General features: G+C 31.8%; 1 protein-coding gene across 8 annotated transcripts in view; it reads right to left on the bottom strand.

Moving 5' to 3' along the window:
* Positions 1 to 21,614, bottom strand: part of LOC124362172 (F-actin-monooxygenase Mical) — a 194,167-nt gene that overhangs the window by 7,669 nt on the left and 164,884 nt on the right. For 7 of the 8 annotated variants that reach the window (XM_046816485.1, XM_046816457.1, XM_046816447.1 and 4 more), the window contains 6 exons: positions 20,337 to 20,540; positions 12,459 to 12,491; positions 9,379 to 9,511; positions 7,386 to 7,506; positions 3,082 to 3,194; positions 1,931 to 2,101 (listed from right to left, as the gene is read on the bottom strand). In XM_046816485.1, the coding sequence (XP_046672441.1) occupies positions 1,931 to 2,101; positions 3,082 to 3,194; positions 7,386 to 7,506; positions 9,379 to 9,511; positions 12,459 to 12,491; positions 20,337 to 20,540 (775 nt within the window). The remainder of the gene's footprint in view (positions 1 to 1,930; positions 2,102 to 3,081; positions 3,195 to 7,385; positions 7,507 to 9,378; positions 9,512 to 12,458; positions 12,492 to 20,336; positions 20,541 to 21,614) is intronic. The other variant, XM_046816438.1, reaches the window with a different exon arrangement.

The raw sequence follows: 21,614 nt of genomic DNA, 5'->3' as shown, positions 1-21,614 counted from the left end.
CGACGAAAATAGAAATCCAAAGTTCTTCAAATGGCTTTTTTCATTATCCTTTCCTCCTAAACAACCAAAATACCGAATATTTCGGCATTTGAACATAACAGTAGCCAGTAACAATAAAAAAAAACAGACGTCCGACATATCGGACGTTGGCGTTTTCGGCAAAAATGCCGACGTCCGATATGTCGGACGTCGGCAGTAAAAGGGTTAAAGGGTTAATCATCATTAACTGAATTGCCTGGGACGTGTTTACATTGGCAGGTTAGTTTATTTGTTGTGTAACTTTTATTTCACACTAAAAATATAACCATCAAGTATACACCTATTGTTGTAATTGTTATTTTATTCTGCATTATTTAATGTTCTAATTTTTTTATGTAGTCCTAAACTGTTCATATTTATGACAACAAAAACATTCTAAAAACATGAGATTTTTCAGTTTTATGCATCTTTTATATTTACATTTTTAACCTTAGTATGCTTCTATATAATGATACTGTTACAAACTACATAAAATTTATCACCTAATGAATATCTCAAATTTTTAACTTCATCAAAATTAATATTTTTTCAAAGCACAGTCCCTTTACATTTTTGTATGTTTGTTCAGTATGTTTGCAGCTTTTAACAAAAGAATTCTCAATTTATTATTAAAAACACCAACACATAGCACATATAATGACTGATAATATGTATCATATACATATTACTTATTTGATATATAATTATTTGTTAATTACCCTTACACCATGCTTGAAAATGGTCTGATAACAAAAGGTGAAATGTCTTCCAGAAGGAGGGTTAAAAGAAATTCTGTTGCAAATTTCATTGGCTCTATTTTTTTACTTTATGACAAATTACCAACCCATTTTCTTCCTCCAGAATCACTATTATAACGAGAATAAAATAAACAGGAAATGAGAGTTAACACAATAATATGGAAGATACCAACTTTGTGTTTATCTTATTAAATAAAAAAATTTGTAGTATGCCAAACCTCTACACATGCAATCACCTCATTAGGCTGACCGGATTTCTTAAACCAGAAAACAAAAACAAAAAACAAATATTTAAAAGTTTCAAAGATTTATTTTGCAGAAAAACCACGTTCAAATGGTTCTATCTACAGATAGAAAGCAAGCAGCATATGTCAAAGACCAACATTATTGATTAACATAGAAACTACACGAGTCTAAATACAATCAAAGTGCACTGAATCATTGAGAGCAGGTGCACCACAACGTCGGAGTGTGTGCTTCCTTGTTGTATGGTGAGGTTTTCCTCTATAGTTCAATTTGGAGTTCATATTACATTTATTAATTTTAATAACCTATGAATTATATAATTAAAAAATTACTTTTCTGCATTCATTTCATACAACCAAGCTAAATTTTGCAACAGTGCCATTTCCTTTGAAGAGGTCATGAATAGTTTGAGTGACAAAAATAATAGATAAAGAAACAATTAACTACTGATTGTATTATGAAGAACATATTGTATTATATCAGTACTTAGAAGTGATCCATACATTTCTAGCTCTTCTGCGATGACTATGAATACGAATTTTAGTTTGTAAAAGGTGAGGGCATAGAAATTGTAGAAATAGTACCTGACCGCCATATCTTATTATAACAATTTGATTATTTGTCAAAAATGTTAATTGCTTCTAAATTTTATTACTCTTATCAAACATTTTTTTTATCCGTATCAGCTTACATACATGTAACAAAATATTAAAAAATAACTAAAATTTTCAGCAAATAATAGTTGAAGTCTTGTTAGAGACTTCAAACTTACAACATTTTTACCTGATATATCATTTTTAAACTATGTAGTTACCTCAAACTTCATTACTTTCTACTGTTACAAAAATTTATAAGTTTTCTGATTCAATGCCAAATTTGACATTCTTAAACTCCTAGGAGGAACTAACCGTCCTTGGCAAGACTCTGCCTTAACTCGTGTTGTAACCGTGCGTGTCTATCCTCCAGCTCCATCTCTTGTCGTCGCACCAATAGCTCTCTTTCATACCTCCTCAGCTCGCTGCGCTCTCGCATCAGTTCAAACCACTCCTTCAGCAGGACTGAGTTCTCTCCTCCAGAACCTTCAATTCCAAACATTCAAGAAGTTAATGGATATACATCAGTAGTACTAAAACCCATTAAGATGGAATAGCTACAACTGGTGGTTAATATAAAACGTTGAAATCAAATCAAATTGATTTTTATTTTAAATATAACACAACAAATACAATTTCATTTCTTTATTTGAAAATACCATCATGTGGACCAAAGCCTGTGTGTGAAGGTGAGTTTTTATTTAAAATAGTTATAATAATAGCAGACAATTTTTAAATACATATCTAGCCAGTTAGTAATCAGCTGTTAGAACTGACTGGTTGGTTCGGCCCTCAGATCACTAGAGGTAAGCACCTGTACAATGTATTCAACACACGGTATGCCTTCATTAAGTGGAGGACCCACACGCCACCCTCCACAGCGACCCTGGCAGACTAGCCGTGAGTGGTTTGACTGAGTACCACTTCTCTGTGACTATAGGTGTAAACCATTGCATTTCTTATATATAATTTACGGATAATGAGAAAATTTGATTCTATAAACAACTAAGGCGATGAAAAATTTTTAGACTTATTTAAAGCTGCCTTGAGTATTTTCCCACCAACCCTCCCCACACTAAGATTCCATACTGTAAAACAGACGCTATGATTCAGCTCATGTTTACTGCTTTATTCAAAACATTTAATCCAAAGATTATAAGTTTTAATAAAAGCTTTATTGAAAATAACTTGAGAATTTCCTATGAGTTCTTTCCAACAAAACTGCTGAAAATTCCATCACTGCTCTCTAGATGACATGTTTACAATAGTTAGTATAGACTGGACTAACAACTGAGAATTGAAACATATTTTTCATAAAAAAATGTTTCTAAATGATCCCGTCCAATTATTTATGAAAAAAGCAGTTCCCATTTGTTCATAACCCGAGTATCCCTTGTTTCTTAATCTTTACACAAGAGATTGTGTCTACAAGTAATTACATAACAAATAATTTACAAGATTCTTACTTGCATTCTCTGCTCTGATAGCCTTCTCGACATCAACACCTCTCGTCTCCAGTTCTCGCTGCTTCACCTCCAACTCTTCCAACTGACGCTGAATCTCTTGTGCCATCCGCAATCTGTGCATTGTACAGTTACTACCGGTGTTTATTACAATCTTTATAAATACTATATTTTGAACATTTTTTTATACAGTAAATATCTTATTTTAAAACTTATAGATACTAAGACCAACCATAGATTACTTGCGAGGAGAGAATATTTAAAAAGAATTGACAATGAAAAATAAAATAAAAATGTTAAATATATATCCACATTTTCTTATTCTTATTTTAAAGGTTCTGGAAGAATAGCAAATGGTAAAAACCAACACTTCTAATTGTATTAACCCTTCACATGCCACTAATGAATTCCATAATCTTCGTTTAATGCCATCTATAAAATATATTTTTCTTGAAGTTTAAAGCTAATTTTTATCATAAATAGGCTATAAGAGTTAAACACACAAAATTACAAAGCAAGCCATTTCAGTTAAAATTAAAATAGAAGTAAAGTAAATTAAAGATTTTCTATTATTTTATAAAAGAAAACTCACAATTCTCCAATAATTTTTATATTCTAACACAAGGCCTTTCGACATCAAAGATGCTAGATGCAGGTCTGACGATGGCATCTTTTTGATTTCATTACATTAATTTTGAATAAATTAATTTCCTGTATAAACAATATCCTGGGAATTATAGAAATAAATGGATTTAAATTCCTAAACCATTATTCAAAACTCTAGCACTTAAAAACCAAGCATCTTTAACAAGTAATTTTTCCTTGGAACTCGTGTTTAGCACCCTAGGTCTAAAATTTTCAAAAACTACCTGTTTTAATAAATTTACTGTTTCTTTGTTTTTTCAGCTTTACAATTTATAATTGTTAGGCCAGTAATTGCCAATATTGTCATATAATTTAGAACATTAATGTTTTAATAAACAATAGGGAGTTTAAACAATATAATATTTACTGAATTGTTTGATCTTTAAAACATTGAAAACATGTGTTTATTCTCAAAAAGGAGATTTAAGCCCAGATCCAAAAACCTAAACCTATATCCAAATACTTTTTTATAATTAAAAAAGAAAGTAGGAATGCTAACTAAAGGTAATTAATTTGATCATAAACCATGATTGGTTTAGCTGTTTAGGGTAGTTTAACTACAATGAGCTTTAATGGGGAAATTATAAATTCCCAGGAATTTTATTTAATTATAATTTAATTTTTTAAATATATTTCAGTTCATGAGTTTGATTGAACTATATAATAACTGCTTTTGCCTATTAATTTACAGTTTTTTGAGCTATCTTGCAAGCAAATTAATAATAAGTTCCCAAGGATTTTTAAATTTTGGGAATATTCCCTGGGAATATTTCCTTCCTCGATTTTTAATTCTGGAGAATTTTACATCACTATGTGCCCCCACTTCATAGACTGTAATTTTGTCTCACAATTCCCACATTTCACTCAGGTTTCGTCTCCTGTTATGATTTGATCCAGTAGTGCATCATCACCATGACTGTGGTATTAATACCTCAGAGAAAGCTCAGTTATTGTGAAACGGCAATGTTCATGTTTCTTTTCGCCAACTTTGGCGAACACATCGTCAGCCACAATGCTCAGACGTCCACTCTTCTCTTGATCATGAATGTTTGTTCTGCCATTTTTAAACTGAATGCACCACTTCCGGACAGATCTTTCAGTCATTACATTGTTCCTGTACAATTAACACAGTTCCTGATGAATTTCTATTGGTTTAAGTTATTTGCCAACAAAAAACTAATCACAGACCGCACTCAACAACTGTCGGATTTCTCGATTGCAGCATATATTTAAATTTGAATATAAAAAAAAACCGGCAGCACGGAGATATTTTCATTGTTATGACTGGGGTGCTGATCACGAGCGATTGGCGAACGCCTAGTGGCGTCAGGTGGAAACATTCCTTACTTTCTGAATAGCCCATTCAAATTCATGGTACAATATAATAAAACAGAAACATTATATAAATTACACATTATTAGAGCATTTTACTATCTAACACTATCTAACTTATCGTAGATAAGGTCTATAATCTTTTTTTACCACCTGGGCAGATAACGGATATTTGGTTATGGTTCTGTAGGACTTGTAAAACAGAAAAGCAGATGAGCTAGACAAAGGCCCCTCTCCCCTGCCGCGTAATGTAAGTTATCTAAAAATACTTTCTAGTCAAACCGCGATAAGCACGAAGTGTGCACTTGCCGTTCCAAAGGCATTTCGTGAACTAAAAAACTTTCCAAGAGACACATTGTATAGTTTCATATATAATCTTGTTTGGCGTTCAGTCAAAGTCAATCATTTGAATATATCCGTCTATGGTGTGAGAAGGGTTAAATGAGAATAATATACATAACATTCAGTAACGATCCTACAGAGACAATAAATTCGAAATTATGGCTAAGCAAAGATTACATGAACTATGTATGGCTTCCCCAACAATTCCTAACAACACACAAGAACATGTGGATATTTTGCAATGTGAGTATAAAATTGTCTACTTTAGATATAATTAAAAATGTATTTATAGATGTTACCCCTAAAGATAGGACACCTCTTAATTGAAACATTTCAAATTTCAAACTACTCTTGGTAGAATAAGCCAAATGTTTAACCTCCTTCTGGCCAGCGACTCATGTCTAGTTGCTGAATCATCCTTGCTTCTATGATTAATTCAATCATCAAACCCGATAGGTATTGAAATTTTCAATAAACCTCATCACTTGACTTTAGCAACTTTTATATTTAGTGCCAGCTATGAAGTTGCAAGAAGGGTAAAATACTACCTTTATTTCTAATTATTGATAAAAGAATCTCTTTCTACATACGTTCATTTTTGATGAGTCTTGAAGTTTCCTATAGATGTATAAAAAATTGGTTGCCTAGGGACTGAATGTATGGCCAGCAACTAAAATCTAGTAGTTTTTGTTTTGACAAATAAAGAACATTTGAATATATTTTTTTAGATTGAAGCTAATATATCTTTAAAATAGAATAGTTGTAAATAATGTATTAGTTTTTGTGTGATATTTTAATCTTGAAATGATCTTTCTCTAATTTGTAATTACAAAATATTTATATATTTACGCTGTGTTGTTTAATTTTAATGTTTTGACCTATATACAGGTAAGAATAAAGATATATAATTTTATTATATACCACTGCAAAGGGTAGATTCTAGAAGCTATGTGACAAAATGATTGGTTTTACAAAAAAATTCATTAAAAAAAGAATTCCAACATGAATAATCAACATTTTTATAGAACATTTAATATTTTTGCAAGTACAACATATTTTATTTTTACTTTTTTACTAACAGATACATTTATTGAGCTTGTATATAAAGCAATATTTTATATTGACCTACAAAAAAAAATCATTGCTTTTTAAGTCAATGTTTACTTTTCCTTATAGTATATTAGTATAAAAACACCACATGGTTTCACTAATTGTTTGAACACCATATCGTTTTATCTATATCTTCTTATTAGGTTGTAAATTCCGTCTCTGGCTATTTTTGTTGTTTCCCAAAACAATTTTTGTACACAACTCAAACAGTGGTTTTGTGCAAAAAAACCAAAACATTTACATACACAAACTAAACTTTTAATCTAGACTATACAGTTGTTGCATTTAAATATATTATGTTACAATTTCAACCAAATGTTCATGTGTATAAAAGTTTCATGTTAATATGTTTGTAATGTTGTTAAAAGAAGACAGTTTCATGAGAAAGCAAAAATAACATTTTGATAACTTAACAATAATATGTTAAAACTTCATAATATTACTAATCAATAATCTGGCCTCACAATGGAAAATATCTTGTATTTTCATATACAGACTTTGCTTAGAAGTAATCACAGTAAACAATTGTAAATTAAAAAATAAAACTAACAAAAAAATATGCAACACTTTGTATGTCATATCTTGGTTTTATGAACAGCAGCAACTACATTGTATTCATACTGTTTTAAGTGATTTCCTACGAGAACTGCACAGTTTATGTCTTTTTTTATTTGGTTCTTTACTAAACATTATTACTTATATGCCTTAAATTTACAAATATTTTTTAAAGGAAATCAAAGACAATTTTATTTTTATGCAAGTTTTATAAATGAAAGAATTTGTATGAATAGGTAGGGTATGAACAAAGAAAACAGCTATTATCTAAACATATTATAAAAACAATGAACTATGACACAGAACAAGGGTGTAAAGCCTACCTTTTAAGATGAGCTTGCCTCTCCATTTTACGAGCCATTCTGGTACGTTTGCGACTGGATGCTGAGTTGGTAGCGATACTCGCATGCGAGTCCTCTCCCTCCAGCTCCGACATACTGTCTTCTACCAACAAACCTAACCTAAACATGCCACTCTAACACAAGTAGACAACTAGACCTCTCTAACTAGTCCCTCTCAGCTACTGTAAACACATCTTACTCTTATACACAATGGTTTTATACAGATGAATGATGACACTAGTCACACTACGATGAGACCAATTCATGGATAAGCCTGTACTGATTTTATTATAGATAACTATACGCAGAGTAGAGCATAAACACATTTCTCGTAAAAAGGTAGATGAGTTTTTATTGCCATAATACATGAAAAACTTCAAAATGTCCAAGTAACCCAATTGCCAACAATTTTTACAAAATAATTCATACAATTCGTCTTATCTTTTAATATCTTGCTAAGTTTTCAATTTATTGTTCAGTAACAAGTTGTTAACTGACAATATTATAAATAGGTTTTTATATCAATCATAACACTTGCTTATATTAATATAGTACTATTACTGTCACTAATAAAGATACAATTTTGTTCTAAACAAATATTAAACTTTTATATAAGAAGTTGATATCCTCATTCAGTGAGAGAATACATTTGAAGTTAAATGTCAGAAAGTAGTATTTTTTTGTCCATAAAATTTTCTCCTTTGATCCTGGAAAGTATTGGTCAGCCACTTTTATGATCAATAAGATGACAATTATTGTCTTTAACACCTAGATTGAAAAAGTTCCAACAAAATGTAAAAAAGTAAATGTATAGAATTAACAGTACAGTGTTGGTTAGTATATGCACTTGCATGAGTATATTTATGTTGCTATGTCGGTATGATTTATTTTAATACTGAAGCTAACCTATCAGCAAAATAAAATAAAATAGTTTCCATGCAAGTATTTGGGGAATATGCATGCTCTATGTAAGTCCTTGTACATTGGTTTTATTAAACATATGTGATGCTACACAAGCTAAAATATATATGCATATTGTAAAAATTACAGAATTATTTACAAAACTGGAATTGAACACTTGAATGATGACATGCATGTAGGCGGAAAAGCTAGATGCTGTGTTTCTGCTATACTTTAAGTGTGAAATTCTATCCCATTTTGGAAAACAGTGATGTCAGTTATCGGAGTGACAAGCATGAAAGCCTGTTTATTCTTGTGTTTGTAATCTTTAAATGCTTAATACTGAATGTGAACCTCTTTATTATGAAATAAAGTATTTACAAATATACACTGATTTTCCTTTAACTTACCTGAGAGTTTTATTTGGTAGTGCAATATCTAAATGTAACTAACAATAGTGACCTTAAGGCCTCAAAAACAATGGACAGTAACTGTACAACAGTCAGCAAAGATTTGGCTCTCAATCAACAACAGTGAGTCCTTGAAAAACTGATGTGTTTCTGTTCCACAGTTTGCTTGCTTTGTCATTTTGATAAGAAAATATGATGTTTACAAATAAAGTTACTTACAAAGGAAGAGAAATAAATTTAATAGATATAAGGAAAGCAACCTGATGATATTACTTTCATGGGTTTTTGAGATTTCATTCAGTTCTCATAGAGGAAATGATTTTCCTGGTGATTACCACTAAAAGTGATAGATATATTTAGTTAGATGTATGCTGATTTTTTTGTTTACATTTTTTTATATAGGAGAAGAACATAATAAACTGAATAGCAGCCAAAGAAGTCTTATTTAATTATTCAAAAGGAGGTTTTTCAACCAGGTAATGTTAAGACAGCAAAATAAGTGACCACTGAAATTTTACCATTTTAAGGGTGACATTTAAATTACTATTCATCCTAAGACTTAACTTTGCTACTAGAGATTGGAACTCTGTCACTTATGACTGTTGCTGCGAGGGTGGTAAAGCACAGACTGACCATGCCAGCCAGGTGAGGGCCGAGAGAGTTACCTGAGTGTTGACGTGATGAAGGGTAGTTGAGTGGGGGAGGGGGTACAGGAGGTGCCACAGACTCGTCTATCAGCCGTCTCCTTGCCTCTGTCTCACTCATACTCTTGCTTAAGGCTATTGGCGACTTTTTATCCTGAAAACAACAATTCAACATTTTCACTTATACTCTTTAATACTTTATTATTTCCTTATATGGATTGAGTTTCTCCAACTGTAATTTACATTTCCAAGAGGAGTCATCGAGGAATTTACATGCTTCCAAACCCTGTAACTTTCAGAACAGTATATTACATTAATGTGTATGATTTGATTGAAAATCAGTTAAAAATGGTGTGTGAGGAATTGATGACATTACAGTTTATTGTTATTATTATGACAATTAAAAAGCAAATTATAACAATTAGTTCTGGTAATTTAGAACCAACTAGTCTCGTGGATTGACAGTTTAATAGGTTCTAGTATTATTACAACAATACACTGATGTTACTGAAGCAAATTCCTTACTCAGTTGTGACAACATTACCAATAAAACAATTTTAATTAGCTTATGTTTGTTAAGTTTACAATTTAATATGAAGCCGTTCTTCACAAACTTACATTTAACAGTGTTATACGTTTTAAGCTTTGTAGTAAATCAGCTTTACTAAACTAAACTCCAATGAATAATGGTGCACCACATTTCAAAATTAGTATTTCACATTCATGAAACCACTGCCAAGTTTAAGCATAAAGTGGTATTAGAAGCATGGACAACAGTTATTAATATTAACTACTAAAATAATTAAAAGTGATTAACAAAAATGATTAACTAATTTTCTATAAGCATATTTTTAAAGTTTAATTTTCCTTTGCTGAGGCAAAAAAGATTTGAAATTACATCATATTAAAACATTAATAATATTACTTGGCCTACATAATATACTGTAATTATGACTTTGTTACAAAAACATTATGCCCTATCAAATTTTAGCCATACATTAATGTATTTTGAGGTAGCTTAGTTTAATAAACACTAATTTAATATTACAAATATTTTCCTCATTAAATTGAAACATTAAAACTGTCATAACCTAAAGGCTAAATGTTAAGCATGCGTTAAATAAAAAATGGGTTTAATGGTTTATTATATTAATGTTTTTTTTTAGTAACATTGATTAAATAATGTCATGATTACTAACTATATACCTTTTTTGAATTTTACATTATCAGAAATGTTATTATTAAGTCAATGTTTTCTATATTATAACAGGATACTATATATGTTTTATATATATTATTATATGTTCATATATATCTATATATATGAAGACTTCTAATGAATTTACAAGTGTTTATAGCAGAGTAAAATATAATTTTTAATTAAAAGACCAATTTTTGCTAATGGATGAACAGTTTCAGTTCAATATTTAACAATCTGTGTTCAATATCCTACAGCCGTTTGATTGCACATCTTGAACAATGTCAGTACAATTTACCCCAAATGTCCAAATTTGATTTGTTACTTTTCTTAATAAAAGAACTTAAGGATTTATTAGCAGCCTTATTTAAAAAGTTTGTATTTTGTAGATTTTTTATGTTTTAATCAAAATAAACCTAAATTTTGCAATACATTAAGATATTATGACCATAGTTCAACAATGTTATAATCAGCTGATTATAACAGCTAAAATTAAAATAACTGATTGTTGTTGTTTTTAACAACACTGTCACATAATCACAGCAGATATTATTTACTAGTAGGATTTTAAAAAGCCCATTATCTCCTTTATCTATCAACCGATGTTCTTGAACTAGGTATCGTTGGATTTGTAATTAAATCGTCTAACTAAAATATAATAATTGTGACATTTTAATATACGAAATTTTTAAGATATTTGCACTTATTGTTTAGGAAGCCACCATTTTTAAAATAAAGCTACTAAACAATTTAAATTTTTCCTATAATCAGGCCTTTAGGTTATATAATTATTTATCATTTAGTGTACTGTAAACAAAGGCGGCCAGCACCTGCTGACCACGTTGTTGGCAGGACTTCCCGCATGCCTCCCACACTCTTAAAACCACTTATCCAGTTCAGTCATTCTGTCCTTTTAGTCCCGTGACAGTCAATTTTAAACCCACTGTTTTCATAAATTATCTATACGTTTAATTTTGATGTTTATATAAATAAGTTTTTACCAAATTCAATTCAGTTTGTTACCTTGTTTACATTGGACATTAGTACTTTGCTTTCATTTTGCATTTATATTAAATAGTAGTATTAATTACATTGAAGAAGACTTCAACTAGTCAATTAAATTTTTTCAAATTTGATAGTTTAAAAAAAATAACAGTTTGTAGGCAGTCTCCACAATTCCATTTATTTGGTAAAATCTATGATTATACTGAGTTATAAACTTAGCATCTTTTTCACGTTTACAGTATTGGTTATTTTGGTTTAGCTATTTCACTTGTACTACATTTTTTAGGATATCCTCTGTTAATGAATTTGACAAGGCCTTTATATGATTTTAGAAGTTAAGTTCATCTGTACATGTATTCTTAGCTCTTAGAACAAGACCTTTGGGGATAGATTTTTTCATACACTATGGATGGCAGCTCTCATAATGTAAGTATTGTACTGTATATATTTATACTATAAATAACTAATTATATTATTATAATTTATTTAAAACTTTTAAATTTCTTATATTTAATATTTTTCCAAAACTGTTTAACACAAGAAATACAACAAAATTATACGGAGAAAGTTTTAGAGAACTGTACAAATTTGAAATTAATTTGTTTACTATTTTAGATTTGATTTTGGTTGTATCATATAATTTATATTAAGTAAGATACCAAGTTTTACTATTTTCATACCCAGCTGTTTTTCATAAGGAAAACCACACAAGCATGCAAGGCTAAATGAAAACACAAAGTGCATAACAGAAGATGAAATGAAATGACAGGAGAGGGCCACAAGTGTGTAAGACAAATCAAGAGAAGACTTCTCCACAACAAGAGAGGTGCTGCAACACAAGACAGCTGAGAAACAAATAAAATAAAGAAATACACAGTGAATCTATTAAATTGCTTACTTCTGCATCTTCCACATCGGAGCTGTTAGCTGACTGAAACAGGAAAAAACAACAATTTAGGTGATATTCGGATACCATATTAGGATATATATACTAGGTTAATATCACTATTAATTCACTTTCTAATAACATTACATAGAGTTCTAACCAACTGTATTGCATTAACTGTGTTATAAATTAACACGTTAGCTGCCACGTCGGGCCAAATGGACCGACGCTCTACGTCTTTAAGAGATTGCACGTCGGGTAAAGTGGCCCGACAGCATAACAATGACGGTACCCGCCATTTTGATTACCTTCGTGCCTGTGCTGCACCCTGACGACTCTAACTGAAACTGATTGAACTATGAAGAGTTCTGCTATTAATAGAACGTTGTTTGTTGTGTTTATTTTCGTTATTAGTGATATGAATGAGATTGCTATATTGGACATTTTCGTCGGGCCACATTGCCCGACGGGTATTTTTATAAGTGTTAGAATATAAAATAATAAGGTTTTAGCCTTATTATTGCTACCAGGAAGAATAAAATATATGATTTGTTATTTTACAGTAAAAAGAGATTTATTTCACAAGTTTCACAAAAAGTAAATGTAGTAAATAAAAAGTTGTATCTTATTTATTTTCATATTTTTTGCTTTCCTTACTATTCTAATAATTCAATCTTATAAGTAAAGAAAAATAAGTAAATACAAAATTACCCTATACAAAAGATGAATGAAGATATACTATTTGTGTATAATTTTGAAGCATTTTTCACACAAAAATGGTTTTTCTGGACATTCACTGCAAAACGTAGTTACTTGTGTCAAATTTCTTGCTACCTTACGTCCTTTTTCCTCTGATACATTTTTGTAGCACAACTTGCACACCTTTCTTTGTCGGCGTTTTTGTACTCCTCCACCAACAAAATCAGATCACGTCAGGTAGTGGTGCCCTGTAGTGGTCACATTTGGAATGCGTGGCTCTTCCTGCACGTTCATCAAGGAACAGGCCAATTCCTCTCTGAACTTAGTGATAGAGACTAAGTTTTGTTTATTTTTATTATGAGATGTAGTGTGGTTAAGAAAATTATTGTAGGCCAACCAACTATTTACCACTGCAGTTCCAAGAAGAAGTTCTTCAGCTAGTTTGTGGAACCAACGCATTGTCTTCCGTACTGCAGTGTTGTATGATGACATTTGATCGGATACGTCTATCCCAACCTTCGCCTTATTGTAGTCAACGATGACTCATGGCTTCATTACATTTGGCCCTCCAAATTTTTTTTGGTCAAGGACGACGTACTCTGGCCTATGGAATGTGGAAAGCATGTGTACCTCCCTTTTGTCTTTCCACTTGGTAACAACTACACCATCTTTATTTTCGGAACAAACCATTTCACCTATACAAAGTTTTTGTTTTAAAAGGTTTTTTGGTAGGCCTTTACGGCTTTTTCTCACGGTACCAGCAAGATGTGTTTTGTTTGACAACAAAGCATCAGCCAATTCTACTGATGTATAGTAGTTGTCCGTATATAATTTGTGGCCTTTATTTAAAAAGTTTGTCATGAGTTCCAGTACCACTTTAGTCGCAACAGATCTGTCTTTTGTCACTTCTACAGTACCTTTCCCCATGTATACTTTTACTGCATAAGTATAACCCGTTTTATCACACAGCTTGAATATTTTTATCCCATACTTGTGGGCCTTTCCGGGAATATACTGCCGGAAACCTAGTCTACCATGAAACGGCACCATAGTTTCATCAATAACTAAATCTTTCTCTGCTACTTTCAAAGTGAAGAATAAATTGTTTAGTGCTAGAAGCAGAGGTTTTATTTTACCAATTCGCCCATCTCTTTTGAGGTTTTCATTACTGTTAAAATGCCAGAAACGTAAGAGTAACTCAAACCTGTTTCTACTCATTATTTTTCGGGCAACTGAGAATTTATACAAAGGATTTTTTGACCAATAATCACTGATTCTTGGAAGTCCTACTAAACCCATATATAAAAGAAGGCCAATAAATTGTTTCATTTCCCCATGATTGGTATTTTTCCAGTCTTTTAGCCTACTCTTACGACTTAGTCGCAGCTTTGAAATTACTTCATTTGCATTATGATTAGTTTCAACAACCATAAGTTCAACTACTTCATCTGTCAAGTAATGACGAAAAAAGTCTATTGGTTTTCTGTTGTTCGGTAAACAAAAATTAAATTTTGTTGTCTGAGTGAACTGAAACGTTTTCTGCTTACCCTCAAACATTTCCCAGCCCAAATCATTGTCCTTGGCGTTTGTAGAAATCAAGGAAGTACCTGTGATATCTGTAACTGTTCCATTAGCATCAGTAGAATTAAGTTCCACGTTTGATTCTTGATTGTCATCAGAGTAATATTCTGAATCAGTACCAGGAATAAAGTCTAGGTCGCTATCAGTGTCATCCGGTATATCACTAACCACCATTGACTCCACACTGTCATCATCACTTATTTCGGCAAACAAATCACCCGGGGAAGACGGATTCTCAATCATACGTTCGATTTCATCCGTAAGAAGATTATCGCCACTCATTTTAACCGATCAGTAGTATACACGCACACAACTATCGAAACATTACTTATAAAAAACACAATGTAGGATTCCAGTAACAAAACGCGTCAATTGGCACTCAGCTAGGAGGAAAAGGCGGGTTAGAAGTAAGCTGATGCAATTGCAGACAGAGAACTAAAGCGCGGGAATTATTCAGGCTGCACATCAACAAAACGAAATATCCCTGAATCAGGCGTCGGGCATATAGGCCCGACGGCAAATGATTTATGTAATATATCGCCTTGTAAAAAGCTCTGTCGGGCCAATGTGCACGACGCTTTATAAACGTAATAAATATACATAAATCATAAAATCATGTTTATTAGTAACCAAAGAAGAGAAAAATAACAAAAGGTTATAACAATTTATCTTTTAAAAATTTGGCGCTTTAGCGCTAAAACGTATTTTTCGGAGTTGGCAGCTAACGTGTTAAAAGACCAGTACCTATGTAAATTTTTCTTTGTTTTAACAAATAATTACTAAACTATTTACTAGAAAACCAATCATATGCCCAGATATACGACAGGAGATTTACGTTGTGTTATAAAAATGTTGTCTAATGTGAACAAAAATTAGAGGTGGACAGGAGTGTTTATAAAGTCTAGAAAGGACTGGGTAGGAATTATTTTCTTCTACAAATTTGGGAAGCAAATTTAAAAATTTTTCTCTCACAGACAAGAAGCTGAGAAACCTTTCATTGCACTTAGTCCTAAAAGGACCTTTGTGCTGCTTCCGGGATAACAAGATATTCAGGATGGGTACGGTTGGGGGTAGAAACTGCCTCCTGTTGTGATCCATGAGGAAGGATAACAGGTATTACATCTGAGTCATGACACCTTGGAAGAAGGGGAGGTCAGCTCTGTAACAACCTCTCCAGTCAAAGCTGACATTGGTAGCACATCCTTATGTCTAGGTTAGCAAATCCCTTCAACACCAAAAATCATCTTCCGCAGTATACTAGACCTATTGATCCACTCCAATATATCGACATTTGCGGTTAGTGATACACCGTTCCAGGACATTCATAGAGTTGCCCACAGTTAAGTGACACATCAGCTTTGCTGTACCCGGTGTAGGTTTAACTGGAAATTTAAACCAGCCAGAAATGAACCCTCCTGAGTTTATGTTGGCAAATTTCTTCTCAAGTTGCACAACATCACATTGATCATTAACTATACACCACTTTAATTTATATTGTACCTTGCTGCTTTAATGGACAAGAATCACAATTGAAAATCTGCTGATCCCTAAAAACATGTATTAGTTTTTATTGATAATAAAAAAAAATAAGTATCTAAAAATAGTTTCCTAAAAAAGGCCTACTAAACTACTAAGAAAACAAACCCTGCCATTTGTTGGACCTTCTTTATTCAACTCTACTAAGCCAAACTAAAAGATAATCAAATCTATTAAAAACACTTGTATGAAACACACATAGTAAAACTTTAATGTCTCTCCTTTCAGTTAAAAAACTTGACAAGGTTTTATTCTGATTTGTTATTAAATTATGGTGTTAAAAACTTACAACTTTAAAATGAGAATTTGACCAAATCTCTTTCTAGTACCATTGGAATTTAACGATATGATATTCTATACATAATAAGTTACAGTAGACTCCCTCTCGTCCGATCAATCTGATGATGTTAATCAGTAAAGGGATAATTCATGGCAGAAATTAACAGTCACATAGCTGTTTGTTTAGTTTCCAGTTTTAAATCTGGTGTCTGCATTGTCTATAAACAATGTTTAATCTTTTGGGGTCTATTTGTTCCCTTACTGGTTTGACTCACCAAGTCAATTAATTTTAAGTGAATATGTATGTACATATTTCAATAGTCCTTATGAAGATGTCACTATAGACCAATAAATTGTAATAAACTCTTGCTTTGTTTAAGGAAGAACCTTGTACCATTGTTACAAGTTAAGTAATGCAAAAGGAGTAAGGCAGTAAGGAAGTACCCATCATGAGTATTAGCCATGTTCTAAATACCTACATAATTAGCCCTTTGAGTGCCCAGTATTTATTGAGTGGGTTTACTGAAAAGTGCCAGGTTTTTATCTAGTGGGTGCACCTTAAAGCGCCCTTTTGAAGGCATTTTGCAAGGTTTCAGTAAGGTATTAACAGTTTGATTATTTAATAAGCTATCAACATTCTGTTTTTGTACATTTTCTTTGAAAACTCTGTCTAATTAACATAAAATAACAAAGTTACCATAAAATTAAATTTAGGAATATCAAAAATGGACTTACTTCAAAAATTCCAAATTTATTTAAATTTAATTTTTCAACCTAATTATCATTACCAAAAAAATCATATCCTTTTTTTGTCCATATCACTGGAAAGGGTATTCAATTGTCTATAAATCTTGAAAAATGTATACTATTATCTTCAATAATGAGTGAGTTATACAACATTTAAGAAACTAATGTCACATTGTTTCCGGTAGCCATGTCAACTGTTGTCAAATGTTTATATGTGAGTTCTAGATTGATTTTCATTAAAGTCAATTGACCGGAGGTGTACTATAACAATTTATTTTGAAAAGAGCAGTTCTTCACAAACAATTTAATATAATATTAGTTTAAAAATATAAAGTTTTTTACTTTTTGTGACTTTTTTTCCCATACGTCCAGTAAAATCGCACGTTGGCTCTTTTCGGCCGACTTTTGACGTCTTACCGGACGTTGGCACTTTTCAGACAACTTTTGACGCCCGGTAAAATCAGATATTGTCATTTAAAGGGTTAAGTTCATGGCTTAGGAAATATGTCATTTAAAAAGAAAAATGTATACTGTACTATAAATACGACGTATTTGATTTAGTAAAATTCCCACATTTAGCTTATGAAAGTATATGTACTACTTACTTTGGTAAACTGTAGAAGTGGATTAGTTGGTATGTTCTTTTGAAAAAAGTAGGCTACTTAAAATTGTTAGGCCTACATAATTTACTTGGATTTTTTTTCATTTCATGTCAGTACGATAGTAAAAAAATTAAAAAGGAACAAACACAAAATTTACTGTTTAGATCTATTTACAAAATATAAGCTTATAATTTTGTTGTAAACATTCATGTTGCAACAGACGTCAGACTGAGTTCACCAACGGACCCCAAAAAGTACATTTGTGAATGGAATGACATACTGATTCAACTTTTTTTTAAAGTAGAAGTCGATTCCCTTTTAAGCCTTATTCTGCCCGTCCTCATGGGCTACTGTGCAAGGATCTTATCAAACAGAATAAGGGGGGAGAGTCGATACAGTACAAGGTCGATGGTACTGATAAAAAGTGCAACGGTCACAGACAGGATTCAGGATTCGAACCCGCGCTATCTCTAACTCAGACTCAAAGTCCAACGTCTTAGACCACTCGGTCCATCGGCACTCCCAAAACTGTATAACAGAGTGGGTAATAATTATTAAGTATTTTAAACCACCTTAATAGTTGATTTATAATTATGTCACCACCGCATAACACCCCCCCTCACTCCCACCATGGGGACTTTCAGGGCCGGGAGCAAATATGAGATGTTGTAAAATTTTTTCACATCTCATATCCCCTTGTGACTAGTCAAAAGTGCCAGGCTAAAATTGGCGATTTTGCAGTATCTTAGATTAAAATTTATAAGTTTTCATAAAAATCAGAGAATGACCTAAAAGTTGCACCAAATTACTCGTATAGATATATATGTACTATCAACAAAAAAATATATAGATGTAGTTTTAAGTAATTTAAAATTTAAAAAAAGGTTTTAATAGATTACATAAAAAAACTTATTTTTTGTGCAAATAACTAAAAAAGGAAAAATAATTTTACTGTGGGAAGCTACTTTATTATATTATACATTTAGAAAAGAACAACCATACAAAATTTGGTGTTATTTCTCTCATAAATAAATGTTTTATGGCACATTTTGTATAAATAGGCATAATTGTATTTCGCAACATTTTATAAGTGTTAAAGCTGACTCTTACATTGCAAGAAACTTAAAATAAATATTCACATTATGGATGTAACGGTAAACAGATGATTGTAGGATCCATAAACAGTTTCAATACAGTTAAAAAACACTATTTACCAAGAAATATTTACACAATTTTTTTATTTGAAATTTATTTACACTTTTTCTATTTATAAATGTGCTATTTACAATTTCACTCCTGTGAGACCACAAATTGTCAATCATTATTCATTGTCAGTCACTGTAACTACTACACACAATAGCTAAGCACGTAACAACTAAAACTACTAATATTTACAACCACAAAATAAAATAATGAAGAACAATCCAGCATATAATAATACAATTATACTAAAGCATAAAAATTTAACAATGAAAGATCGAGTCAGCTGATAATGTCACATGACAATTACGAAATAAAAATGTATAGACCTCCAAAATAAAAATGATATTCATATTAATTATCTACAAATATACTATTGAATAAAAAAACATAAAACTTTAATCATTTGACGTAGTGTTTATTTAAGAAAATGACGAATATCAAGGAGACAATATATTGCCGCCTGGCGCTTTTCGCATATGTCACCGACGGTAATATTTTGCCGCCTGGCATTTTTCAGACACGATCTTTGGTGGCAATATATTGACGCCTGGCCCGGAAAGGGTTAAAGAGCAGTATCTTATCTTTACAGTAAATCTTTTGTTCATTCGGACATTTTGTAGTATTTTGTATTTTGTTTTAATGTCTCAAGAATTACACTTCAATATGAAAATGGTAGTGAACATAATAGAACCTTATATGAACATAAATCCATTATCTACTAGTAATTTATTTCTCTTCCTCTGATTTGGGTTTCTTCTCTCTAGAATTTAGTTAATCTCTTATACTGTTTATATAAATATAAGAATTGATATACTGTATTTAATAAGGTAGAAGAATTACCACCACACTTAGGTTTCTTGGTTTTGCTACGGATGCATACAAAATTTCAAGTCTATTATTCATTTCAATCTTGAGATGTCCTGTAGATAGGTGGACAGACAGGCAGACAATCAATCATATAAAATAACATAAAAAAAACAATTATTTACGGTTTGTTATTTAAATACCTTATATGTATATAATAATAAACCTTTTTTATTTTCATACAATGTACATTTCGAATACTGGGAATTCATCAATGAGTACCTGAAGATGAATTCCCAGAATTCGAAATGTACATTGTACGAAAATAAAAAAGTTTAAAAAGTATTAAAAAGGTTTATTATTATATACATATTTATCAAACACCTTTCGAGGCTACATCTCTAATTAAATACCTTAATTCCATATACTATATTCTTACCTTTGCTTTATCTTTGTTCTTATGCAGTTTGAACTTGCTAAACTTGGAAGTGTGGCCGGAAGTGGCTGGAGCTGACTTTGGTGGAGACAAGGACGTGGGAGACTTCTTATGGAAGATAGAAGACACCACCTGAATGATACTCTTCTTACCATCTCGGCTCTTGGACTTCTTCTCAGGACTGGTTATTTCCAGCCTCAAGTCGGGCTGCAAGAATATATTATCCTGAATAAGAGATTTTTACGATTTAAACTGTACCTCTAAGATTAATGGATATACTTCCAACCATACCACGTAAAGGAATTAAGTTACACCTAGCCAATAAATGAGGCATATCCAGAAAGTATGCATACTGAGGCTCTCATGGCCAGAGCGATTTTTTTCGACATGCTAGCTACACTGCTGTGTTGATTCCTTCTTGCAAAGACATCGGTTCAAGGTCGGTACATTGAGAATTGTATATAAGACATTACGATTCACGAAAAATGTCAATCCAATCTCCCGCCAAGAATAAAATACACAGTGTCATCCATTATCTTGTTTGAAAAGGAAAAACTCTAGTTGAGATTTACAATGGGGGAAAAACTGCACAATTTCAAATGATGGAGCGGAGAAATTTATCTCCATGGAGTTCATAATGCATCCAAAACTCTTGCCCGGCCTTCACTTGACTCAATCTGTGTTGGTCAGTCAACTGTTTTAGGACTCACATCATGAACAGAATCATTATCTAAGGGTTTCTGTGCTAGTTTCGTGTAGCAGAGATCTGGAGAAATATTGTACAAAGTTCATCTAAAGCCAATATATAAACATTACGGAGCGCTTTTTAAATTTTACCCAGCATTTTGGTCACAATTGAAGGCCTTTAGCTCCTCTGTTCACAATGCACAGACATACAACAATGTGGTATTAACACATTCACTGCGGGTGACGAGCATGCTCGTCTTGCGAAAATGACGTGCCGGGCGGTGGACAAGCGAGCTTGGCATACGGCAGCTAATACTTCCACCACTTTCATGTACACTGGAATGTAGTCGGTACATTCCATGACAATAGATAGAAACAACTACATTTTATAGGTAATTTCCAGTTTGAATAATTTAAATCCTATATTATTTGTACAGAATTAATAAAGCAATCAATTTCTAGCCATGAAACGATAGGTACTACAATAAAATAAAAACAATTTGAGTATCTAAAAGTCCAATTTAATTTCTAACAGTTCTTGAAATATGGGCGACAAGTAGATCATGCTCCTGCCATAATTTTCTATATGCCAAT

The sequence above is a fragment of the Homalodisca vitripennis genome, chromosome 1, assembly GCF_021130785.1.
Source record: "Homalodisca vitripennis isolate AUS2020 chromosome 1, UT_GWSS_2.1, whole genome shotgun sequence".
Taxonomy (NCBI): Eukaryota; Metazoa; Arthropoda; class Insecta; order Hemiptera; family Cicadellidae; genus Homalodisca; species Homalodisca vitripennis.
Note: the sequence above shows the minus strand (reverse complement) of the source record. Positions and strands in the feature narration are given on the sequence as shown.